This window comes from Lagopus leucura, unplaced genomic scaffold (assembly GCF_019238085.1).
Source record: "Lagopus leucura isolate 7727_CA_CO unplaced genomic scaffold, USGS_WTPT01 Super-Scaffold_100004, whole genome shotgun sequence".
Taxonomy (NCBI): domain Eukaryota; kingdom Metazoa; phylum Chordata; class Aves; order Galliformes; family Phasianidae; genus Lagopus; species Lagopus leucura.
In genome coordinates, this window is record NW_024962264.1 from 910,039 (window position 1) to 937,266 (window position 27,228).

Sequence of the window (27,228 nt, forward strand, 5' to 3'; positions counted from 1 at the left end):
TTCCCCACGCTGGTCGCTTAACTGTCAGTTACAATCCTCACACATCAAAGCTACAGTGAAAATGTGTATATTGTGTATACATAAAGATACACTCCGTCGCCAGCAACGAGTAATTCTAAGCTCTGCCAGCAAACTGGGAACAAAACAAAGATGGTAGCACCCGATCGTCACTGCATTCAGAAAGACACTTGTGTGGAAAAGATCATCGATCGACAGAATCACAGAATGGCCCGGGTTGGAAAGGACCGCAGTGCTCATCCATTTCCAACCCCCTGCTGTGTGCAGGGTCGCCAACCAGAAGACCAGGCTGCCCAGAGCCACCTCCAGCCTGGCCAATAGTCGCAGCTTCCCGCCGCCTCCTGCTCCGCTGCAACCCGCGGCCAGGAGCTCCGCGCAGCCGGACGTTTCTCCCCTCTCCGCCGCCAAAGGCCGAGGCTCGTCGCTCCGTGGCCGCACGCGTGCCCTCGGCCCGCCGCCGCCCCCGCCGCGGCTCGGGGCCGCCCGGCCCGCCCTGATTGGGCCCGCGGGGAGGCCCCTCCCGCAGGGCCTCCACCCGCCCCCCCCCCCCCCCCCCCGCCCTGGCCGGCCTCGCGCCGCGCTGCGCCCGCTCCCCAAATACGTCTTGGCGGCGCCGGGGAGCGCAGCGGAGCCGTGCCCGGAGCCGTGCCCGGAGCCCTCAGCGGGGCCGCGGGCAGCCCTCGCGCCATGGTGAGTGAGCGGCGGCTCGGCGGGGCGCGGCGGGGACCCTGGACAGCGCTGGGACGGGGCGCGGAGGAACGGGGGCCGGGGGGTTCGGGCGGGAGGCTGGAGCCGAGCCCCGGCAGCGTGGGGGCGCGGGGAGCCCCGCGGCCGGACGTGGGCACCCTGGGTTCGTCCCTGGCAGCGGTCGGCTCGAGCCGCCGGGGGCCTTTGTGCATTGTGCCGGTTTCGAAGAACTCGCTATCCGACTGCGAGGCTGATGGCAGCCGTTCGGACCGGCCGGAGCGGCTCGCGATTAGGCGAGCTCTCTTATCTCGTTTGCGGCGCGATTCGCATTGTTGCACTTCATGAATTTGACACGAGCCTGACGTTTAATCACGCGCTTAAACCCGAACAATAACTTCGCTTTTGCATTCATTTCTTTTTACTGTATTGCTCAGGAACGGCAGATCGCTTTTTGCTGTCGATTTCTGTAGCTTAAGTATTTTTTCTACTTTTTCGAGGCTTGTAATTGCCATTGGGAGTGGCTAGAGCTAGCTGTTTCTGTGGCTCAGGCTCAGTGAACGTCACTAGCCCATGGCCAGTAGTCCCTTTAAATATATATATAAAATCATCTACTAATGATGCTTGAGACGTTTTTCTCTCAAATGTAGAGGAATACCTTTACCTATCATCTGTATTTTCTCCTGCTTCATCCAATGCTACTCCTACAGCAGGTTTATTTGCTTCTCCTGTGCACATTGTGAGGTGGCATAATTAAGTGCAAAAGATGAGTGGACAGGAAAAATAAAAGTCTTATGTGAAGATGTGATCTTGGTATTGCTGTATTGGTGTGAAATGAACTGGTTTGGAATGCTGTGTTGATTACGATGTTCCATGTACAGGTTGGTATGAAGAGATGTGGTGTAACTTTTGTTTGTTGAAATATTAGTAGGGAAGACATTTTTGTTCACTCAGATTTTCAGTCGTAAAGTCTCAGTCAACAGTTGTAATGGTGCAATTATTCATTAGTGTAAACTGCAACAAAACAAGTGCATGTGTTCAAGTGTTCAGTTATCTAGTAGAAGACAGAGTATTACTTACTTGGAAATGGCATAATCTTTTAGATTTTCCTAAGGCAGGATTCCCAATGAAGCCGAGATCCCTTTTCATGTAGTTAAGATAGCTTGTTTCCAAATTGCAGAAAGTAGGAGCAAGGTGATGTATACTTTAAATCACATAAATAGATCCTCTCCTTTCTAGCATTAGGAGCAAAAGGTGGTGACAGTCCATACTGGAAAGAGGTTCCGGTAGCAGACTGTTTCACACAGTTAATCAGAAAATTTAGGCAATCAAAGCAATGAGGGGACATGTGAAAATATGTTCCAAATGGGATGTTCTCTTCACTGTGAAGTTTCTTGCTTGGATGGTGTTGCTCTCTCACTCCAACTGAATGTACACTCATAGCTCTGCTGAGTACTCTTTTGCTTTGCCAATAGCAAGAATCTTAAATGAACTAGATGATTTTAAGGAAGGGTGAGAAATACTATAATGGTGATATGAAAGATTTCATGCTGCACATTCTCAGAAGAGAAAAGCAATTGCTGATATCATGCTGATCCAAATTATCCAGGAAAAGTAAGAAAAGAGAAAGGAAACCGTATCTTGAGATCTCTTGTTTTTGTTTGTTTTGTGGAATTATGTAGCCTACAGCTCTTATGACTCATGGCAGTGCAAGATTATGAGGCAAACACAGCAGGAGAAACTGAATTTAGTTCTGTAGTGGTATCTTTAATCCTCTTTTTTTGCCACAATCAGCAGAAATTGTTCACTGCCCCTTGTCCCATTGGTTCACTACAGTAGATAGAGAACTATGAAATGAGAAGAAAAATGAGAAGTCAAGGCTGGTATTCATGTTGTGTCCATAGAAGCAAGTACTACAGTCATGTGTATTTGTCTTATTCTGGTGGATGTTTATTTAAAAATATGTCCATAACCACTCTGTGACACTACGTTTCAGAACAGATCCCCTAGTGAAACCCAAACATAAATAAGAATTTACCAAAAAATGCTCAGAATATCAGTAATGATCAAAACCTGGCTATGTCATGTAATAAAAGATTATGTCACAGCCACTATGAAGACGAATGCTGTCTGTCTGAAATTCTAAACTAAGGTCGAGAAGCAAAGGAAGCAGTCCAAGAACTCAAGGTAGATTCTGTAGAAAATGAAGCCATTCTTCCTTTTAATTGAAACTATTCATTACACCAAAATATGTTGTAAATTGTGTTAAAAAAAAAATAATAATAAAGAATATTGAGCACTGCAGTACCCAGATGTAATATTCTATGTTATAAGCAAGGAAATATGTCTTACAAAGTACTTGGCCACTTTTTCTATCTACTCTATGCATTCTGTAGGTCTTCCATGACTGGTTGTACCAGCTGTTAGAGAATCAAGTTTGTCTTATCAGTGTTCAGGGACAAGAAAGAAACACTGTTCAGGACAGATTATTAATATGTATTCTGTTTTAAAATGTCAGTAGGATTTATGCACATGCATAAATGGGGTAAGGCTAGGGTTTAAACAACTGTTGTTTCTTTTTTGTTTGCTTGGTCATTTTTTTATTGTGGGTGTTTGTTGTTTTGTTTTGTTTTGTTTTCCCTAATGAAGATGGGAAAACTTGCTAGAAACAGCAGATTTTTTATTACATTTCTGCTTATTGATCTATGAATCAATTGAAAAGACCATGTTAATATCTTTAAAGTATCTTTTAACTTGTAACAAAATATCAATTGCTATTCATTTGGTAGCATCCTGTTGGTCCAGTTCTTTGGTTGTCCTAGTCAGGTGATGCCACTGCTCAGTTAGTAATAGTGTTTCCTAGTCAGTTTAGTTCATTTATGCCCTGTAGTTCACAGAGTATCCTTATTTATTTTTGTAGATGTGGAGTTCGGAGCAATCTGACTTCTACTCTTATTTTATTTCTTTATTAAGTAGTCTTCATTCATTCATTTGTTGAGGAGTGCGGATTCCATTGCTGCCAGTTATTCTGCTGCTTCATCACTTAATTTGGAGCAAAGATGTTCTCTAGGAATTAATTTTACTTCACTGTAGAGAGGTCTCGCTGTGTCCTCTTCACTGCTGCAGACCCCATTTAAATTTGAGGTGTAGCACTTCCACAGGCTTTCAATCTTTGAGATAACTTCACTTCATGGGAGTACAGTTTTATGGGATACACTTATTTTCCATTTATATTTCTCATGACGTGGTAGTTTGCTTAAATGGAATCAATGCCTCTGCTACGATTGCAGCTTTCGTGTTTAAGTGCAGAGTAGTCCTCTCTTGATTGAAATGCCCCTTTCATGCTTCAGAGTCTCAAGGCTACTTTTAGGAACTCTCCCTGCTTCTTGAACCTGGCAGCATTATCGTTACTCTCGATTTCATGATTCTTGATTTACAGACATTATTGATTTCATTGCTCTAAACCTTTTAATTAGTTCCTTAGTGTTTCTTCAAGCTAACCCACTGATCGACTCTCTTCTTGCATATTCATTCCAGAAGTAGCTGTTCCAAGAGAACGGTGCCCTGCTAGTAAAAGCATTCAGACAAATGCAAATCAGCACCAGTAGGCTGCTTTCCCACAGGCAACACGCTGAACCTAGCTGATAAGCAAGCAGTAACCTTGCATATTATGTCTGAGAGGGCACTTCTTTCACCATCCCCCCTTTGACTGTACCTCTCACTGTGCAGAGAATGCTGCCCTCTCCCTGCTCGAGAGCCAGATATTTTTTCTCTGCCTCTGGGCAAGGGGAAAAGTACCTGAAGGAATGCACCGCAGCGTGTGGCTGTGGGCACAGGGCAGCCTGAAGCTGTCTCTTGGGACTGTTTGCCTGTGACTTGCACTTTATGCGTGGCCATGCCCATTGATCCTTTCAGCTGAGTCCATATGGAAAATAGGTCAGCCGTGCAGCGGCTCAGGAATAGAGCTTTGATTGTGTGGGTTGTAATATAGAAAGCAGGGTGTGCGCATTATCATGGAAGAGGCTGGAGGCAGTTCCAAAGATTTTATCAAGCGCTGTGGAATCTAGCCCTTAGACAGCTATTTGTATTATAGAGTTACAGGGAATATTCCATGCAAGTCATCCAACTGTTTCAGTGTGAGTAAAAAAATCTTACTGTGAGGCAATGTGTTAAAATCTTTTTTTTCCCCCACAAATGGAAATCGAAACAAACATACTTATGAAGTGAACTTCTTCCTTAGCCCCATTCTAAGATATTCAGACAGAAAATAAATCAGATCTTTTGGAGAAATGATATTTTGTGGAGATCCGGCTGGTGGTTTTAGTGCACTTCAATTCTAGCATGTCACAGATTCCAGAGGGTGCAGTAAAAGACGGTTCCTGTGATGCCACACACAGTGGTTGCTGCTGAACTCTCCGCTTTTAATCAGCAATAGTACAGTTTTTGAGATCCCAGGAACAGGTCTTTTTATGGTATATTAAACAGGAATACGTTGTGGGGAGGAAACTGCCTTTCTAATGCTGTTTGAGGTAAACATGTTTAATTTCATTTTAACCTTGCGTTCCACTTGGTGCTCCATACAGATGGAAACTGACAAAAGCTGTTCAAGGAGAGTGGATTTCTCTCTTCGGCAAATGCAGGAACCCTTCACACATGAGAGAGCACTGTAAAAAGCACTGGCTGAACACCTCAGCAAGATTTCCAGTTTGTTACTTGGGAAAATTGAGCTTTTGCATTTCCTCACAATTATTATACATTTTGCAGACAGAGGACGATATACCCAGCTGTCTTGTTAGTAGGGAGGGCTATCTGCTAAAAGCTGTGTGGCCCTGTAGTCTTGGCTGCAGGCACTCTGGAGCCTAAAATACTCGTTGCAGTTGTTGTTTTAAATAGGACTGCTAAAAATGGCAAAAATTCCATGTCTTTAGGGAAAGCATGCATCAATCTTAACTTTTAATTTAACTTTTTTTTCTTTTTGCCTAAACGGTCTTCGTAGTTTTCCCTTTGCACAGACAAGTTGTGAGTGCAAAACCATTGGTCTCTGGTTGAGAAAAATGCTCAGTTAATCAAAAAAACTGTTCAAATTTTGGTGAAAATAGCCATTAGTCCACAGAATTCACAGAGCACGTTGAAGGGTAGGATTTTAAAATTTCCACATGGGGAAGAATGGTATGAAGGATAAGTTACAAGACTTAGCAAGGCTTTCGGACAGTGTGGTGCCAATTATTTTTTCTCTCAAAAAGGTCAAAAAGTCAGGAAAAATTCAGGAATGATCAATTAATTTTAGATTGAATGAACTTCTAGCGAGGGAAACCCGTGCAACTGTGTTGAAGAGAGAGAAATTCACTCCTTAGTCCAACTGTGGTTTTTCTTTTGTGATCACCAGTGTTGTATCTCATTGCCTTCCAAAAGAGGCATAGTAGCACTTTGTATCCCATTTTTCTCTCTTTGCTATTCAGAGGGCAAGCTCTTCAAGGCAAATAATGATATTTTGCTATATATTTGTATATGTCACTGATTGTAATTTGGGCCTTTTGAAAAGTTAAACAAGTAACACACCTAGCAAAGGTGATAGAGAAAAAGCAGTAATCCCAGCAGAATGCAAGATTACATTGGCACAGTTTCCCAGCTAAGCATTCTGTCCAAGGATAAACTCATCAGGCAGAAGGTTAAATAACAACATTTCAGTTAAAGCAAAGGCTCCGTAGGAATTGTCGTGTGTTGACCAAGTATCAGTGTCACTAACTGAATGGTGGCCTCCTTGGTTACTGAAGTATCATTCGGTAGTTCCTTTCTCAGACAAAAAATTCAGACAAAATTTGATTGTGTGGTGGAAATGAAATACCATGGAGGAGATGCAGCTTTCAGTTTTGAGTTAGGTATGGCTTGCAAAACACTTTAATAGGTTCATGAGGCAGAGCCTGCATCGATCGCTTGACACTGAAAATCTACAGCTGATCTGAAAATTAGCATCAGCTTAGATGAGCTCTGCACTTACTCTGCGTGTCACGTACTCTGGGTTGTGAGAGATGGTGCATGATAGTCAAGTAACGTGGAAAAAGTCACTGTCCACATCAATGGTAAATTATATAACTAGTGGGGTCACAGCTTAGTCAGAATTTGAAGTGCACAAGTATACCAGACTTGAGAGAATGGGAGGCATCATGACAAGATACGTATTATTCCCTCAGGAGAGAAGAGACTGGCACTGGGAAGTAAGAGTAACATTTGTTTTTTGACTGTTAATTGATATAATGTAGGAAATGTGCTTTTGTACCTTCCTTGCAGTTTCTCTTTGGAAATATTTTACACCTCTAAGCAATTGTCATTTCCAAGCAAAAATATATTTAAATGATAGAAGGCAGCTAAATGGTAAAAGTATCTTTTAAAATAGGATTTGAAGCAGCAAAGAGCAAGGATTACTGGATGAATACAGGATTATGATTTATGTGTAGTAAAAGCTAGAAAAGAACATCCATCATCGCCCATGCTGTGGACACATTTTAGTTAGCAACATATTGGAATAGGGAAAAAAATGAGGTAAGAAACTGAGAGCATACAAACACCTTACAGGCTTGGTGTATTAAAAAAAAAATCAGTTTTTATTGCAGTTGCTGCAACTTCCTGTATTGTAAATGGCAGGTCTATTTAACATTGGAATAAATATGCAAAAAATAATTTTTATGCAACAGTTTTAATAATGTATTCGTTTCTTTCCCTGCTATTGCTCTACAGCCACGGAAAACAGTCATAATCAGTAGTCAAATATTAATGAGTTAATTCAGAACATTAAGGCGGAACTTAAATTAGGTAATCGTGCTTTCAGCAAAGAAGCTACATTACTTTTCAGTGCACTCCTTTTGTTAGTTTGATATATAATAGACAACGTGGGATTTAGGCGCTACTTATAAGCAGAGTTGAAGGCTCAGAACAAAGGTTTACAACATAAATATGCTGCACAGAACTTGGAGATACTGTGGGAAATTCATTCCTGTATGATCACAGGATGCTAGAAAAGTTGGTGTCTTTGTCTCATTAGGAACTGCTAGGTGCAAATATTTAAACCATGTTCTGAATTTTCAGTATCACCTAAGCTGTAAACAGAAATATCCAAGGTTTGTGACTTCATGCAAAGGAAGACTGTGAAAAGCAAGGCAGTCTTTCTTTTCTCTCCATCCTGAGAGGACGAACTCTATAAGATTCATGGTATTTCCAGGTGCTCCAAAATACCAAGAGGCTTAAAGACTTTTTGTCTTGGCGTGAAGTTCTTCCTGAAGATGGTACTACATTTCTTCATCCTTAAACTTACATCTCTCATTTTATCCTCTGGGAACTCCTGCCTATCAATCCTTCCCTTTGCCCTGACTATAAAAAAGTTCTCTTAGCCTTTTCCTTGTGAAATTTCATGTATATTCCTAGAAAAAGAGAGAACTGCTTATAGAGCACTATCTTTCTCTGCGTATACACACAGATGGAACCTATTCCTTGTCATGGGATTTCTTTGATAAAGAGCCCAGTTAACGATACATTTAACTTTCCAATCAAAGGAGCATTTCTTTTCAGGATAGTAATTCAAAATCTGTTTGAGGTAGTTCTCTGAGTACATGTGAACTTTCCAGGACTTGCTTTTGGTTTATTTGTAGGGTTTTATCTTGGTTTACTGTCCATGCCTTTACACGTCTGAAACAACAGAGCTGTTTTCGGTGCTGGTTTAGAGCTCCTATTCAAAGCACAAATAGGTAACATTACAAATCGGAGGTACTCTACTGTCTGGCCCTTGCTTAACCCTCATAATTATTTTAAAATTGTTTCTGCCTTGAAGTAAAAGGCAGTAAAAACCAAGGAGAGTCTGTGACAGCTTGCGAAGCTTTAAATAGAGATGCATTTTTCATCACAGTCTCCATCTTGGTAGGATTTTTGAAAACGGTGTGGTGTCTTAACATAGTGGGGGAAAAAAAACAACCACCCAGCAGAACAGGTGGACATGGTTGGTGTGCCATTTTAAAGGCTTAGAGAATAGTAAATACAGAGTGGGTGCTGTACATCATTTGAGTGGGAAGCCGTACTTTAACGGTCCTTCAGCTCCCATGGGAGTTTTTTGATGTCTGGGGAGTTTATCACTGCAGAAGGTGACGTGCTGCAACCAAGATGTTTAACAGTTACGTTTGATCTTAATTTCGCTTCGTAATGAAATAAATCCGAGACGAGCCCATTGCCTTTGCGAAAGCAATGCAGCCCAGATCTTCTGGAGTCCTTTCCTACCACTTCAGGGTTCAGACTGCAGCCTTTGAGGATGACAGGCACTTCACATCTTCACATCATTCACACCTGTCATTTCCACATACCTGTGTGCTGCTACATCTTTTGCTGACGCTCCAATTTGGAGCACTAGCTTCTAATGCAAGACTCTCAAGCTGTTGCTTGTTCATTTTGCCTGAGGACTGGAACACGAAGGCTCCCAGCACTGAAGCATCAACGGCCACACCTTGAACTACAAACTAAGTGCTGATACAGTTTTCTACCTTCTGTGGTGGAGAAAAAGCAGTTATCAGACTAAAAGAACTGTCTGATCCTTTGGAAATTTTTCTATTTCATTGTTTCTCTTCTTTCTTAAGGATTTTTTAATCTTTGTCCTTCTTTGCTTTCTTGTTGGTTTTTTTTTGTTGTTGTTGTTTTTCTTCTTCCTTGTTCCTTTCTCTGTCTTTATGTCCTTACTCTCCTTTTTCTATTTTTTCTCACATATTTAAGAACAGCAGATTTTCGTCGTAACATTAGTTTGCAATGAGAAAAACTGCTATCTGAGAAGTGCAGCAGAGCTTTGGTGTTTAAGGCTTAGGTAAGTACACAGTGATGTTAACGTAACTGTACATCATGCACTTGTACAGGTGGTGAGATCAACAACTGTGGACAGTTGTATGTTGTCTACATTGACTGACTTATGAAAGCTTCCCCTTCGTTTCACGCTGTGCAGTGTTCAGGCTCTCTATCATTAAAAAGGCATTTGTTTGGATCACAAGCATGTTTGGTAAGTATCATTCATATGGCCCTTGTCTCATGAAAATAATGAAATCACCTCCCTTGATTAAAGGACTCATTATCTGCAAATTGGGGTTGAGAACCTTGCCCGGAGTTGCACAATTTTGTGGGAAAAGTTGCAGAAGAGCCCTTATGGTCAAAATGCATGTAATTTATCTCCACCTGAAGTTGTACCTGAACTTGATTTTTTTGTTGTTTTTGTGTGTTTTGTAGCAGAAAACATCTGTAACCATTAAACTGAAAAGAAAGGTGCCTTCTGTTCCAGCCCTGCAGATATTATGGTAGAGAACAATTAGGAAAGTGGCTGATCTCAGAGCTGTTTTCTCTGCCTTGTGCTCTAGGTAAAGCAGTGTCAGTAGCTGCATGATGACTGTGAAAACCTCTGTTCTACTGCCTGTTCTGATTTGATTGAATATACCTCTTTAATAGATATATTTTTTTCCTATCTGAAAAATTGGAAGGCCGTGACCTTGCTGCAGGACAAACTATCTTCACTAATTAGAAATTCTTGCTTTTAGCTTCTCATGCAGCATGTTTGATCTCAGATGAGACCAGTTGTGTGTTTAATATCATATCTCACACCAACATGCAAAAACCCAGAACAACAAAAGCCAAGGGCATATTTTTATTCGGAAACAAGAGAACAGCCAAGGCAGTGTTTTTGTGACAACAGTAGGAGAACTGATGGGGACTAATGCTATTCCTGCTATACCCAGAAGCTTACTATTGCCTTCAGTGTGAGTTGGCATGAGTTCCTAAATATGAATAAATATGAAAGGCAGTTGTCTGTGATTTTCAGTGTGAAAATGATCTTGTAGACATTGTACACACAAGTCAGAGGTGACAAACATTACATTTAAAATCTGCACTTGAAAGCTACTAGTGAAACGCATGGCTTTCTGCAGACCTAGTTTTCAAGCCATTTTCTAAGATCTATAGCATTCAAGGAAGTTTTTAGTACTCCATGATTTCTAAATCTTGCTGTTCATTATGATTTAAAGCTCTGAACACAAAGGGACTATTTTAATGTATGCACTAAGACACTATACTCAATGTTTTGTATTCCTCCATGACACTCCAGTATCTTTGGAAAACAGCAATGGTGTTTAGGGCCAGTTTTGTAAACAATTATGCACATTCAACTTGAGGCAGATGAATTCATGCAGATACAGGACTCAGCAAGATAAGTGTCTTTGAAGATGCGGAAGAATTATTTGGTCATCTCCTGATGCTTTACAGTTAATACCGTGATTCTCAAAGGAGAAATAACTTCATGCATTAGCAATTGGCGGTTTTAATAAGTTTATTGTTTCATTTATTATAGAAAATGTAGCAATCCTGGTTAAGTCATAAATACTAGGTAAAGATTTCAGTGAGAAACACTCTGAGACAGAAAGCTATTCATTTCTTTTCTATCACAGCAGATTACAATTGTTTTTTACTTTCTTTGGCTCTAGAAAGCGTTTCCAATCTACGAGCTAAACAAAAGTCAGATTTCTCAGGTTACACAAAGTTATAGGTATGCTCAAAGGAGAAAAGTTTGCACTGGTAAGCTTGAGAGATACGTAAGTAGGTATTTGGGAAGAATCAGTAAACACAACAGTTGACAACTACTTCATGTTCTAGAATCACAACACTTTGCCTTTTGTGAATTCTAATTTACATTCCACTGACTACAGGCAAGTCTTTGATCTTTGTGTTTAACTCCTTCACACCGCCATGGTATTTCTGCAAGTCAAGCTTTTATTCTTGAAATGGCAGAAAGAGTGCTGAAGACATCAATTTGTTTATATGCTTTCTTCTTAAGATGCTCACTAAAATCTGCACTTTTGTGGACTGCAAATGCAGGCTAAAGGGAAATGCTATATTTAAAATATATTCCTTTAGAAGTGTGGAAATAATTCTGGGCATTTGGGATAGGTTTTGCTAATGTTTGTTCTCACTGTTTCAGTCGCTTCCCCCACTGTGTACCTGGATCACTTAAGGTGTCACCAATTATGTCACTTCATTACCAGGAGTTCTGAAGACATTTAAATAATGAGTTGTGGTTGCACACAGCAGATTGTACTTTCATGAAATATCTCTAGCTGTTCCCAAGAACGAGGGCCCATGAGCAGCCAACCTTCAGAGCTCCCACAGTTAAAGTAGTTGGAGTTTTCATGAGCACCACCTCTATTATAAGTGCTTAGCTGGTGGTGCTACCCATGTTTTGGACCTGTAGTGGAGTTGAGAGGATGCACCACAATCCAAAACTGCTATTTCTGCCTGACAGCATGATGGAAGAGCCAAGAACCAGGTGCTGTGGGGCTGCCTGCTGGGCTTGCTATGGAATGTTTTCACAGATTGCCTTTGACTAACAGGAAGAGAAACATTTTCCCACGCTATCTTCTCAGCATGCCTCCCTGTTATTTGGTCCTAACACAGGGAAAATATTTACCCTGTGAAAGTGCATGCAATACTTAAAATGACAAATATGTATCTTATAAGTTACATTTGGGAATCGGCCCTTCCTTTAGTTACATGCCAAATCATGGGTGCAGTAATTAGGGTTTCCCGCGTGCATTTAATTGAAACCAGTCTAAGCTTCTCTTAGGGTTATATTTGGATCCAGGAATTTGCTGCAGACCACTGGAGGGAAATGGGTCGATCAGTATCAGAAATTCAGTGATATTTTAAAACTAGGGATTCAGCCTGTCTCCAAGCCCATTGGTTTCTGTGCCGAGGCACAGAGCTTGTTGTTCTTATACCAACGTTAATATTTTAAAGCAGAAGAAGCGTATGTCTCAGGATGACCTTAAATGACATACATTGGAAGTTTTGAAGTTTTGAAGTTTGCTTATGTATTCCCTGAAACTTATTTTGTGCTGATTGCCACGAGAACAAAGGAATAATTCAATTTTCTTATTTTCTGCATCTCCTAGCTTTGAAGTTGTCATTTTTGCAGCAGATCACAGTCCATGAGACGTGTATCACTGTGGCAATAACTGACTGCATTTCTCTGTTTCTTAAAGCAGTTCATGAGGAAAAGTGTACGAAGGTGAAGAAATTTCACATGAAATGGGGAGAAAGTCTTGTAAGCAACATCTAGATTTTTAGCTTGTCTTAAGCTGTTATACAGGACACAGGAACGAGTCACCATGTTGAAATTGGGTTTGGTAAAATATTTGGGCTGTTGAATTAACAACTGATTACTATGGGTTGTAGTATATATTGTATGTAATACTACCTTGAACATAGATTAGTAGTCACTGCAATTTCACTAGGCATTTAAGTACGGGCAGTGGTATTTCCTTTCTACCAAAGGTGTGCTGTGATTAACAGAACTGTTGTGAGTGTACTTCTTTTAGAAATAGCCCCAAACAGAGCTAAATCTGGAAGTCAAGGCGCTGGAATTAGGCTTGCACAGCACAAAATGGCATTTAGTGCTTTGGAGTGAAAAATAACACTTCCCTAAAGGGCTCTGGTGTACAGACAGATTAGAAGTAGGGACAGCTTGCCAGAAAGAGGGGTGGATGTTTACAGGGGAAAAAGCAGAAGTTAATGCCTGACAAAGCATATTCCTTTCTGGAGATAGAGTATAATTTGAGGTTGCTGAATCCAGTCATGTCTGGGGTACCACTGACTTATTGTGAAGTCTGCTGTTAAAAATCATCACATCTCACCTGACCTACAGAGAGGATAACAGTCTTGTCTTGAAGTATAGCCTTTGCTCTCAAGTAGCAACTGTGCAGTGAAAGAGCCTAGAATCTTACTGAAAAAAAGGCATTACTTTGTAGTGTAAGTACAATGGTGTCTACACAAGTGTAGTAATGATCACAAGTGTAGCAATGACACAACAAGTGTAGTGATGATTCAGTGGTCACCTAACACCCAAGTCCTTGGTTTGCAATTTTCCTTTTTACTCTTATATTCTTTATGCAACTTGGTCTTACTGATATTTTAATTAAGTTTGCCTTGTTGCTGCAGACTTATCCTATCCCTACAGATACCCTATCCCTACAGTGTACCACATCTAACGTGTACATTACATGCTATTCTTGGCCAATGACACAGCTGTCCTCAGGTAGGTTAGCCAATGTATTTACTCTGTTAATGACAGAACTAACTTACTAGAAAGGAAACAAATGAGGCATCCTCAAATTTCAGTGGAAGGTTTAGTCTCTGAATGAGGAGATGCAGAGAAAAACCTTGGTCCTGTCTACAAGGACGTGTGTCTTCCAAGACGTCCTCCACTTAAGTCAACAACTGGCACTAACTGGCATTGTTCTGTTATGACTTGGTGCCACTCAGACATTTGGAAACAGATTTGCCTGTCTCCTCCAGTTACCTTGTGTTTCCCAAAGCAGCCGTACCCAAATAAATCAACTTTTTGAAGGTATGTCCACACTGAATGTGTTCAAGTTCAATGAAGCAGCCCAAGTAAGTTAGTTTGCTTACTTGTGCAGGATTTAGTGAGATTAAAACAAACAAACAAACTTACTTTGACTTCTTAAAATATTAACTTCTATTTTGATGCAGACTTGATCCATTTTCTCTGAGCATCTTAGAAGGCTCCTTAAAATCTTTGGAAGTGGGCAAATCAAAGCTTTGATTCTGCTGCTACACATATCTCCTTAAGTAGAAAAAGTCAAGTGTTGCTGTTGCATTTCAGAATTTAAGACAAAATTACAGGATTTAGTTTTATTCCCTGAGATTCTTTGCTGAAAAGAGCAAAATGTACACTGAGCTATTCCCAATAGGGTGGTGGGTTCTAATCTGTCTTGCTAGGAGATACTTGTGGTTTGCCTGTGTGTAAAGAGATCGTGCCTTGCTCTGTGCAGAGGCCTACTGGCAAGGAGTAAAAGGCAGTGATTTCTTTAATCCCACGAGGATTAGAGCTTGGTGGGAATTGCAAGTCTCCATTTTGCATAAAGACAAGACAGATGTTAACAACTACTTGCCGTTCAGGCAATGACTTCCAGACCACACTAAGCTCCTTCAAGCACTGCAATTGCTCTTGTGCTGCAGAAACCAGTCAGTAACATATTTTGAAGGTTTTTTTGCATCAGTCAGTGTATGTTTTTAAAATTATGGCTCGGTGTGCAGAAGTTCACCTAACTGAGATGTCTGACTGAAAATAAGAAGTGACACTATAGCATGACATATGCTTCTCTGATGGAATGACGTAGCATATGTACAGAAAAAGGTATTTAACATCGCATCTAATTTTTCCTCCCATGTCTTTAAGATTAAATAATAACTTTAGCTACTGTTAGCAAGTGTTGTTGCTTAATTCTTATAAATGACTGCATTAATAGAAGGCGGTTTTACTGCATGATTTATTCATTGCACTGTATTTCATGGAATTGTCAAGGAACTGTTTTAGCAGAGGAAAATATTCAGAAGCAGCTAGTACAAATAATCATACAGGAAGACCTTTTGGCTGTAAGACAAGTACAGATGTAAATACACAATGAAATGTTTGCACAAAGCATTTTGAGCACTGTTAAATTATTCTACTGCTATGACTATGCCATGTGAAGTCATCTGAGTTTTTCTGAGTGGCACAGTGCCACATTGTGTTCAGCCAGACACTAAATAAATTTGTTGCTTGCAGTTTGTTCTCACCACAGATTATTTCATTTCAATTTTTCAGTTTGCTTCCAAAGGTAAATACGGCAGCAATTAATACAGCAGAGATGAAGAATTCATATAAAACACTGCTGCTCCCGTGGGATAAGCTCTCACAGAGCATGTTTGGAGAGGGATCAAAACCAGAAACTTTTCCATATTTTTTCAAGTGCCATATTATTTTTTTTTTCTCATGGTCAGAAAATGTTTTTAAACACTGTGAAAAATGGGAGGGCTGGAGTTTATAATTCTTGAAACGCATTTGCAAATGTTTGATTCAACCTGTGACACGTACCGTATCTCATCTGTCTTATCACAGAATCACAGAATTGTAGGGGTTGGAAGGGACCTCCAGAGATCATGGAGTCCAACCCCCCTGCCAAAGCAGGTTCCCTACAGCAGGTCGCACAGGTCGGCATCCAGGCAGGTCTTGAATGTCTCCAGAGAAGGAGACTCCCCCACCTCCCTGGGCAGCCTGTTCCAGTGCTCCGTCACCCTCACTGTACAGAAGTTCCTTCGCACATTGGTGCAGAACGTCCTATGCTGCAGTTTCCGGCTGTTTTCCCTTGTCCTGTCTCCACTCACCACTGAAAAGAGTCCGGCCTCGCCATTCTGCCCCCCACACCTTAGATATTTATAGACCTGGATCAGGTCCCCTCTCAGTCTCCTTTTCTCAAGGCTGAACAGACCCAGTTCACTCAGCCTTTCTTCATAGGGGAGATGCTCCAGGCCCTTCACCATCTTCGTGGCCCTCCGCTGGACTCTTTCCAAGAGATCCCTGTCTTTTTTGTACAGGGGAGCCCAGAACTGGACGCAGTACTCCAGATGAGGTCTTACCAGGGCAGAGTAGAGGGGGAGGATCACCTCCTTTGACCTGCTGGCCACGCTCTTTTTAATGCACCCCAGTAAGCCATTGGCCTTTTTGGCCACAAGGGCACACTGCTGGCTCATGGCCAACCTGTCATCCACCAGGACACCCAGGTCCCTTTTCGCAGAGCTCCCCTCCAGCAGGTAACTATAACTTATAACTTTTTGAAGTCCATCATAATGCTGGAATTTCTTCTTTAAACACGACACAGATGATTCACAGTCCTTCTCCTGACAGACGTTCAAAAAGCACTGCCCAATTACAGCTGAAGTGAGGCAGGTTTTCCTAGAAAATGATATGTTTGCTGAATTTTAGGTAGATTAAGTGCAAGGTACACTTAGGATACCAAGTGGAATTGGCAGGCCAAGTGCATAATCTTGCTTTGGTCACCACTTTAAACTTGTCGTGCCTGTTAAGTTGATACTGGTTCGAACTGCGATGTATGCTATCAAGGGACCATTCCCTTTGTTCATGGGAAAACAAGAACTTCAGGACATTTACACTAATAGTACGCTAATTAATACACTATCCTAGCATGCCAGCGAACTTCCCCATATAATTCCAGATTACTAGCTTCTAGAAACAGAAAAATAGTTCCACCAGCAATAGAGGAAAAAACAAACCAAAAAGCCCAGCCCAACTTTCAAAATTCAAGTATTTTTTTCTTTTAAAATCTAGGAGTAGAAATATGTTGAAATCTAAGGCCCCAAACAGCAGAGTGTTTAAGTAGATACAAGTAAGTTCCATCACAGCCATTGATCTTCTCATCCTTTGACAGTGGTTCAAACGTATATGATAAATGTTATCCCTTCTCTTTGAAACAGTATTTCAATACAGGAATTCAGTAAGAAGTACAGTTAAGTACAGGAAGGGTGGATTTTTTGTTGTTGTTGTTTTGCTTTTCTCTTTTAATAATGTAATATGAGGTTTTATAATGACTCCTGAAGAAAAATATGTATATATAACGATGCTTATATTATAAGAAATAACAATATATGTTCATGTATATCTAGAGAGCGTGATCCTTGCTTGGAACTCTTCTCTGCCACGTTTGCTACTCAAGAGCATGCAGCACTAAAAAATAAAGTGCTACTGATATTCATATAGTAGAAACAAGTCAATTTCAGCGTTGAAATCAGGAATATAAAATCTTATGCGAACATTCTTTTGCCTCTTCTTCTTCTCCCCGTGTTTACAGATGCTTACAATAATAGTTTCGATAGATACCCTCTGGAAGCTGGCCTGCCACCATTGGCATTGCAGCACACTTGAAAAGGGCCTTTTCTGCCAGGTATTTTTTTCAGCAGGAGGTCCAGCCAGAATGCCTTCTGCTTGTTGCTGCTTTTATCCGCAGCACTCGTGCAGCACTCCCCTGCCGTGCCATTCATTACAGCTGTTTCAAAAGCAGCAGTTCATAACCTGTATTAGGGAATTAGTTATTTTTTTACCTCGGTCCAGTGGCCCTTCGGTTGTCTCGGAGGGAGGAATAAGCAGTGTGGTGCACACGATTAAAGCCACAGTGCCTCTGAAAGAAAGCCTTATTGGGCTGTACCTCCAGAGAGAGAAATGCAATGCTTCAGCTGCTTCAAGAGTTGCCAGAAGCTCTCAAGGGTTATCTTGTATTGCGTGGGGATGAGGAGATCTGATTAAATGAGGTATGGTCAATGGAAAATGAATTAAGTCTTACTGAAATAAATAAAACAAACAGGGAATTAATTCCAAATTAAACTGAAATGCTCAACTCTGGCTTTAATGCATTGTTTGAAAGGCATCACCTGTAAAAGCATAAAATCTCCTGGTGTTTCCAAGCAGCTACATCAGTTACGTGGCCTATTTCCTACCTGCTGTGGGCAGTAGCTGTGGCTTTTACAGCAGGCACTAACGCATGGTCTTGGACGGTCTGCTGTTCCAGGCAGTTGAGGGCTGACTTCAGTCAAATAGTTCTCTGCTCCAAGAAGGATGCCTTTGGCATTGATTAAATGGAGATTTAAGCATCCATTACAAATCAGTTTCATTGTGCCACTTCAAGTAGTTTTAATAGCTGCTTATGAAGAATTAAAAAGATTTTTCTCGTTAGAACTTTGCTATTTGCTCTTTCAGGAACCTCATCCATCACCATGAACAAAGATGTATCAGATGAAGCAGCTCCTCTGCCTTAATCGCTGGAGCCATGATTCAGCCAAGCACTTAGCCATGCACACAGTTCTAAATACCTGAAGCATTCCAGTCAGTAGGGAATACGTGCTTAAAATACTGCATGAGCAAAGCTTAAGTGTTTTCTTGAGCAAGGCTTTAAGAAAGCCATTATTTTAATGCATGCATGGCATAAACTGCCACTTCATTTTTAAAGGAGAAAATAAAATAATACATTTGTGTGTTTTTTGTTTTTTTTTTTTTCCTTTCTTCTTTTCTAGGGGCACACATTTGTTCCTGAGATGATTTATAGCTACCAATAATCTTCCACAGTGGTTGCTTCATCAAATATTCTGGCATCTTCTTCTCTTGTTAGTAAACAGAAGAGTACTATTAAATACCAAGCCAAGTATTCTTATCCTCAATAGACAGTACAGCATGTTCTGTACAAAACTGAAAGACTTGAAGATCACAGGGGAATGTCCTTTCTCCTTACTGACTCAAAGTCATATTGCTGATGAACATGAGAAGGGCTGCACAGAAAACAGCTCCAGAGCAGCTTTGCCCATCTGCAAAGAAGTCCACGAAAAAGACACTCAAGGAAACCTTCCACAAAGGAAAACGAGCAGAAGTAGAGTGTACCTGCACACGTTAACTGAAAGCATCTGCAAACTAATATTTCCTGAGGTAAAGGGATACTGTGTATTAACACCAGTGTTTCGTTATGTACATCAAAATGCATTTTATGCAAGCCTTTAGATGTAAGCCTCCTGAAAGCCGTTTTGACTTCAGAGCTTGTATTATTACATAGGTCAGCAGAGGTTAAATCGTCATTTCATCCTTTCCAATTCCTTTTTGATACAATTTTGCCACAATCAGTTTTGTCTGCTCTTCCACTGTATTTCCCTATATTTTGTCCTGTATTTGCAGTCTCCCACTGCTCATTTTACTCGTTCCTCTTAAGAGCATGCCTTTCCAAAGAATTTTTTTTACATAGAGATACAGTTGGAGAAACTCTGCCCTGGTATCTAATCACATGAATTACATGTTTACCTAATCAATTCACCTAACTGAATCCACGCTATGCGTATCATTCGTTATCACAAATAAATATACAAATAAATTCACTGTTTTCATCGGCTATTATGCGAACCTCCTGCAATATTACTTTAAAGACATCCATGTCTGTGTTTAATGCAAAGGAAAATTCTAAACCATATATTTGGGCAAATGGTTCAAACAAAGAAATAGAACTTTTGTCGTGTATGAGCTGTGTCATAGCTACTAGATTTAAATGAGCAAAGACTACAGAACTTGTCATCTAAGTTCCAGTGTCCTCCCAGCAGAAACCATGCCTGACTCTTTGCCCTGGAGAGACTGAACAGAGTATCTGTGCAACTGGGAAATGCAATTATTATGTTGAAACACTGGGTTAATTAATATATTTTCAGTAATAGTCTCTGCTCAATTCTAGTGAGAACAGACACAGTGCATGCTATTTCTGTATATGAGAACTACAGCTTTAAAGAAAGTGCCACTGCGTGACATTTGATATGTGGGTACGCCTCAAATTTTGCTGAAAACATGGACAAATAGACTGGTCTGTGTTGGGATGACAGTGAACGGCCATCTCTGAATACTCAGTTTATTACACTTCCATTACTTGTACTAAGAGCAAAGTCAAGGAGGCTGTGGCCATGTATTCCCAAAGCTCCTGAACCTCAAGGTTCTTGTCGCAGATATCAACAGTTATTGAAGTTTTATGAATTGGAACTTTGTTCAGATATAGTAGTCTGTTCTCATGCTGTCAGCTTTCAGGGTCTATAGACAGAAACCTTCCCAATCATTCTTCATAGAAGGGTTTTGTTTGTTTAAAAACATTTTTCATTGCTTTTATACTTTAAAGTGCCTTGCTTCTCATCAGCAACTAACCTCATCTTCTTTCCCATTAAAATACGTGGCCATATCATGATTCACAAACCCCTTGTGACATCAGTAAACTGTGCGTGGAAATCCATGATATAGTGCAAGCAGGATAAACTTTTGATCAAATTGGTCCTTCTATCATTTAGACTATTTATGAGCTTAATTACCTCACTTTCAAATACAAAAAGTGGAGGACATCATTAGAATATGTAATACATGTGTATGTTAATACTACTTGAGGAATGTGTGTTAGACTTTAACATAAATTGCCCAGCAAGGGTGTGGAGGCCTGTAAGCATCCAAGGCCAGGCTGGATGAGACTTTGAGCAATCTGGTCTAGTGGGAAGTGTCCCTGCCTATAGCGGTTGAAACCCCTTAAAGGTCCATTCCAACCCAAACCATCTGTAGAATACATAGTCAGATTTCTTTTTTTACATGTGTAAGTGATTCTAGCACTGTCTCAAAGCGCTATAGTCCTAAAAACAGAAAAGGAGGTAATCTGAATCGAAGAATGTTATGTTGATCTGTGGCAGCTGCTTTTGAAGCTGTGCTACCTTTCGCTGTTTCAACCTTGACAATTTTGAAAATTGCCCTGAAAAAAAAATATATATATATTATTTCAGGAAAAGTTAGTTGTTACAACTTTTTAATATGTTTTGCTGAGGGTGTAATGCAGAATGCAGGTGATTTGTTTTTCTTCTTTTGTTGTGTCATTTTGTTTTGTTTTGTTGGGGTGTTGTATTTTTTTTTTTTTTTGTCAGAATCAATTTTTCTTATTGATCTTAGTAGTTCTGAATTAAGGGATTGCTCTTTTTTGAGGGTAATGAGTTATGCTAGAAAGTCGAGTTAGTTAATTTTTAGCAGTATTATCTTTATTGTCATCTGACAATTTGGAGGTGAAGCACATCATTTTTTAGAATGCCTAACCACACATGCACATCAAATAAGGGGCCTTAATTATAGGTTATATTGGTACTGGAGTAGTAGGTACTGGTAGTTGTATGCTAAGAGAAAGTTCTTAGACGTCAGAGGGAAGTTCTTCACAGAGAGAGTGGTGAGGTGCTGGAACAGCTGCCCAGAGAGGCTGTGATGCCCCGTCCATCCCTGGAGGTGTTCAAGGCCAGGTTGGATGGGGCCCTGGGCAGCCTGGTCTAGAGCCAGATCTGGAGGTTGGTGGCCCTGCCTGCGACAGGGGGTTGGAACTTGATGATCCTTGGGGTCCCTTCCAAGCCAAGCCATTCTATGATAGTATGGAGCTGAAGGCATCAACATGATCTAAACCCCAAGCACAGAAATGACACACTCTTTCTAACTGTACCAGCTTGAAAAAAGATGTCAGTCCCAAGGGCAGCACAGTAATTCTTCTCTGTGTAAAATGTTATGATTAAATTTTCAGCAACGATACTTAATCAATGTAGCTTTCTTTCTTTCCCAGTTTGAAAGACTAAATCTTGCACTTCAGAGAACGTTAGCAAAGCACAGGATAAAAGAAACCAGGTACGTATGTGTAATAGACTTGCAACTAAACCGTGCAGTAAAAATGTTTTGCAGAGTTCATAATGGCTGGAGTGCTGGCTGGGGATCAGGACTTCAGGAATCTGTGTTCTCTTACCTTGTTAAATTGGTGCATGACATTTCATGCAATCTAAGTTGGCTTAATGGGCAAATTTAGCCATTTGTGCAGGGAAACATTGCTTAAAATAAGCAGATGTTGTGGGGGAACTCAGGGAGCACTCAGACATAGATGGGAAAGATGGATATAATTGTCTTATTTCACAATTGTATGGCCTTCTAATAATAAATAAACCACTGGTATTTCTAAGAGTCTGGGAAAAGAATTTTAAATTCAAATGATTATACAAAAAATAAATTGTTTTCTAGTATGCTTGCATTCTTAATAGCTGGTCAGAAGTGTATTATAATTGCTGACTGGAATACTTTCTCTATTTAATTATGTATTGGAATATAGAGAATTAGTTTGAAGCAAAAAAAGAAGTATGCTATCCTGAACAGTGTACTAAGGCAAATCTAAAACAAATCTAAACACCTATGTTGCTTTTGCATGTTTTGCATATTTAAGTTATTTCAAGTAAGGAAATTCAGATAATCTGTATCAAAGGCTTTTGTGCGAAGATTGATCTAAGCTACATCTCATCACCTTGTGTCTGACATTCAGGTTGATATTTATCAACCTCAGAACTCACAGGGTTGCTGTTTTGTAACACAGAAATCGGGATTTCTACCAACTGACAAGTAATTTTAGAGTTGATGGGTATTTCCTATCAAAAACAAATGCTTTATTACCTCTCTTTAACTTAATGTAATTCCAAGAAATGCTTGAATGTATACTCAAATTATACTATATATTTGTATGTATATTATATATATAGTATTTATTATTTGTGAATATGAATACACTTACAAGTAGCAAAATACTAGTGAAGCAAAAGATAGGGTTGTTGCAATGTAAGAGGCTGTAATCAATGACACACTGCAGCATTTGGCCTCAATCCATAGTCTGAGTTCAGACAACTAAAACTTAAATTTATCACAAATGCACAGGATAATCTAAGATCCTACTGAGGCCCATTTTGAATGAGAAGGAAAAAAAAAACCAACAAAACCTTCCTATTTGACTGGCAGAACTTAATCTTTACAGAGTAAATACAGGGTAAATAGTATTGCATACTATTTCTATCTCGTTTGTCCTCATTTTTCAGGAGTTTTATTTCTTTTTTTTAATGATCTTTGCAGAAAAACTGGCGATAGAGAAGATTTTGAAAAAATAATCAGTGATCATGCTACTGCAGCAGGTAATGCATTCTTGTTTAATAATACATCTATATTACATGTACAAATATATTACATGTCCAAATATTTATGTAAAATGATATATGTATAAAATAATATATACATATATAAATTGGGCTTGTTAAATCATTTCCTTCTCTTGATGGCTGAAGTAGTGCCAACATCACATAAAATAAACTGTTTCTGGGCAACCAACAGCCCAGAGCGTCAAAATTTATCAAGTCTGTGCTGACCCCCAACATCCAACATCTAGAGAGAGTTGTAAAGTGTTGCTAGTAGCATCTTGTGGTGTTAAACTGTTGAGAAAATGTTCGATTCTTTACATCCTCTGAAGGATTCTACTCTCTGGGATGAGAACTGCTTTAATTTGGAATATGGGAGCAGGCTACATCTCTAGCAGCCAATACTTATTGAAGTTAGTAAATTAACATTTCCAGGAAGTGAAGCATCGTCCTCTGTAACCTCAAGCAGTAAAGCTGATCACGTGGCAGATAACCCTTTTCAAAAAGATTCCTAGTAACAGCTGTGCAGCAATCCCAGCAATGTTCCCAGCAATCAGTTTGCATACAGCTACCGTGAAGATGAGCTGTTCTGTGCTGACTGGTTTCAGAGCCCTGGAATGTTCCCAGAGGCATTTGAATGATTGGATTTGGCATAGCATGTATATCTGCACAGATCTGATTTTATTCTTACTTTTTTATTATTATTATTTCATTGGGTTTAAGTCATGTGCCAAAATGGGCATTTGTTTTGTCTACGCTCCTACCACAGCACAATGGATCGTTCCAGACTACAACCCATCTCTGCATGTCTTTCAGGCACCAGAAAGAACAACCTTAGTTGGTCACAGCAGGACTCCTAAGTGAGAAGGCCCTCAGTTGTCTGTGCTGGATCAGTGAAGGATATTGCTGATTTCATTAGGTTTAGGACAAAAAAAATTAGAGGCTAGCCTGAGATTGCATGACGAGTGTAGTTCTGATTTAAATGTAATTCCATGCAGGTGTTCCTGTGGAGTCTCTACGAGAATCTCTTGGTGAAGAGCTGTTCAAAATATGCTATGAAGAGGATGAACACATACTGGGGGTTATTGGAGGAACCCTTAAGGACTTCTTGAACAGTTTCACTACTCTGCTGAAGCAAAGTAGCCACAGTCAGGAAGCAGGGAAAAAGGACAGACTTGAAGAAGTTTCCATATTATGCCTGGAGAAAGATCAGGACTTCTTAAACGTGTATTATTTCTTTCCCAAGAAAATCACAAGTCTTATTCTATCTGGCATTATTAAAGCAGCGGCTCATATTTTGTATGAAACTGAGGTGGAAGTCATGCTCATGCCTCCTTGTTTCCATAATGACTGCACTGAGTTTGTTAATCAGCCCTATTTGCTGTACTCTATACAAGTCAAAAGTGCAAAACCTTCTTTATCTCCATGTAAACCGCAGTCTTCACTTGTGATTCCTGCCTCTGTGTTCTGTAAGATCTTCCCGTTTCATTTTATGTTTGACAAGGATATGTCTGTTCTACAAGTTGGAAATGGGATAAGAAGGCTTTTGACCAGAAGAGAATTTCAAGCTAAGCCCAATTTTGAAGAATATTTTGAAATTCTTACCCCTAAAATAAGCTGCACATTTAGTGGAATAATGACAATGTTAAATATGCAGTTTACTGTACGAGTGAGAAGATGGGATAATACTGATCTGAAGTCATCTATGGTAAGAGTCTTTTTATAATCTTCAGAGATGAATTTGTTTTCCTCTTTGGAGACATGCAATATAGATAGAGTTAAAATAGCCATAAAATAAATAATGTTGTGTTTTACATCACTTATCTTTCAACCTCTAATACAACTTAATAATGATGGTCTATTATGAGGACAATGTAAGGTAATTCAGAATTTGAAACCAGCATTGACTGAAAATTCTCTTGAACCACTGCACATATGAAATTTGACTGTTAGCTTGATTTTGAAGGAGTCATTGGAAATACAGAGAGAAACTAATAAATTGAGCTAAAGCCAGTGGCATGCCATGTTGCTGAGAGTAAGAGCATCACCAACACAAAAAATGGAGCAGGGAGAGTTTTACCAAAGCGTACTTGAATTAGATGCAAACAGCAGCTTTTGAATTTGGGGAAGGGAGTTTCTTGTGTTAATTCAGTCTTTGTTATCTTCTGTACTTTGCATCTTTTATATTCATTTACCTTTACTGGTGCAATTGCTACCACAAAAAAAAAGGTGATTCAAAGCAACATTAAGGAGACCTCCTCAGCACCTTCCACGTTGCAGGAGCGAACAGGGGAAGAACACAGAAACAGCATTACACACAAAGAATATTGATTTTTTAGATCATGAATATGAGTTATTCCTGGTATTTCTGCATTTCAATTTTGAGTCTCAGTGAGTACTTTAATAAAACTTTAATAAAACTGAAGTCCATTTTCTCACTTCATCTTAAAGAAGAAGTTGTGCATGACTCGAACAGTATAGTTCTTATCAGAAATCTATTGGCCACTCAAATCAGTAGCAATTTATTGGTAGGTAAAAATGCACAAAATTCTTCTTTTGATTTTCGTTTGATCCCTAAGATAAAATTGATGCTTACCAATACCACATTAGTGTTTTATCCTTAAGCTGTTTTACCTTTTGCACCAGAAGCCTAAGGTAAAATATACTGAACTTATTATTTACCTCTACGATTTAGTATTCCATGTTCTATCTCCAACAAATAGAAGGAAATGTGAGAACTGTGGATCAGTTCAATTCTCCTATGGTTCAGCAAAATGTGTTTCTTGTTTCTAAATACTTGCCTTGCATGGTGTGCATGAATTCTTCTTTCTTCAATGTTCTGTTTCAGGTAATGGATCTCAAAGGCCAAATGATCTATATTCTTGAATCCAGTGCAATCCTATTCTTGGGATCTCCGTGTGTGGATAGGCTAGAAGATTTCACAGGACGTGGATTATATCTTTCAGATATTCCTATTCACAATGCGCTGAGAGATGTTGTTCTGATTGGAGAGCAAGCCAGAGCTCAGGATGGACTGAAGAAGAGGTTAGGAAAGCTGAAAGCAACCCTTGAACAGGCCCATCAAGCACTTGAAGAGGAAAAGAAGAAGACCGTAGATCTTCTGTTTTCTATTTTTCCTGGAGAAGTTGCTCAGCAGCTGTGGCAAGGACAAGTGGTGCAAGCCAAGAAGTTTAATAATGTCACAATGCTTTTCTCTGACATTGTCGGATTCACTGCCATCTGTTCCCAGTGCTCACCTATGCAGGTTATAACCATGCTTAATGAGCTTTATACTCGCTTTGATTACCAGTGTGGAGAGTTAGATGTCTACAAGGTACAACATTTTTTGCTTGTATGTGGGGCTATGTGGCAGGAAAGGAAATAAAGACAAAACAGGACAGAGAATAATACAAGTCCAAAAATATTTTGCCTAAAACCTTCATTATAAGAAAAAAATATTAAGATAAATCATAAAACAAAAACAAAAGTTTGTCAACAGAGTGGGCAATATATGCAGGCAAGCAAGAAGTGACCTAAGAGGTCATTTCTAAAATGGATTTCAGTTGCAGTGCTATGAATCTGGGGTAAATCAATGTGTTTAATGTAACTACAGGTGTCTGACAGTAGGAGAGCAAGGAAAAGTATTCTAGTGTCACGCCCAGCAGTAAATACTAGTTGTGCACTTTTGCCTTTTAAAGGATACCACAGGATTTATTCAAGACTTAAATGATTTAGCAGGACAAATAGGACTCAGTCAATATGGAGGTAGCATATTGAAGCCACAGACTGTTCTTTTATACAACTATTGTAATATTAAGGAACAAATGTACCTGTTTTAGGTTGAGACTATTGGAGATGCCTACTGTGTTGCTGGAGGTTTACACAAAGAAAGTGAGACCCATGCTGTCCAAATAGCATTGATGGCCCTGAAGATGATGGAGCTGTCAGATGAGGTGGTGTCTCCCCATGGAGAGCCTATCAAGGTCATATATTTTATTCTATAATATTTTATATGGTAAAAAGGGAAAATTTTGATGGCCTAGTTGGTCTGGGGGTATTTGTTTCAAGGAAAATTTGCATTAACTTAGACAAGTAGGGGAATCAAATGTGTATAGGTGGAGAGGCTGACTATTTTATTTC

General features: G+C 39.8%; 1 protein-coding gene across 5 annotated transcripts in view; it reads left to right on the forward strand.

Moving 5' to 3' along the window:
- The first annotated feature begins 641 nt into the window (after positions 1 to 641).
- Positions 642 to 27,228, forward strand: part of GUCY1A1 (guanylate cyclase 1 soluble subunit alpha 1) — a 31,820-nt gene continuing 5,233 nt past the window's right edge. The window contains exons 1-8 of one of the 5 annotated variants that reach the window (XM_042871060.1): positions 669 to 708; positions 9,588 to 9,727; positions 18,631 to 19,036; positions 21,711 to 21,772; positions 23,030 to 23,088; positions 24,087 to 24,796; positions 25,937 to 26,422; positions 26,928 to 27,071. In XM_042871060.1, the coding sequence (XP_042726994.1) occupies positions 18,788 to 19,036; positions 21,711 to 21,772; positions 23,030 to 23,088; positions 24,087 to 24,796; positions 25,937 to 26,422; positions 26,928 to 27,071 (1,710 nt within the window). In that variant the 5' untranslated portion in view covers positions 669 to 708; positions 9,588 to 9,727; positions 18,631 to 18,787. Of the gene's footprint in view, positions 709 to 9,493; positions 9,539 to 9,587; positions 9,728 to 9,951; positions 10,080 to 15,720; positions 15,760 to 18,630; positions 19,037 to 21,710; positions 21,773 to 23,029; positions 23,089 to 24,086; positions 24,797 to 25,936; positions 26,423 to 26,927; positions 27,072 to 27,228 lie in introns of those variants that run through there. The other 4 variants (XM_042871058.1, XM_042871063.1, XM_042871061.1 and 1 more) reach the window with 4 other exon arrangements.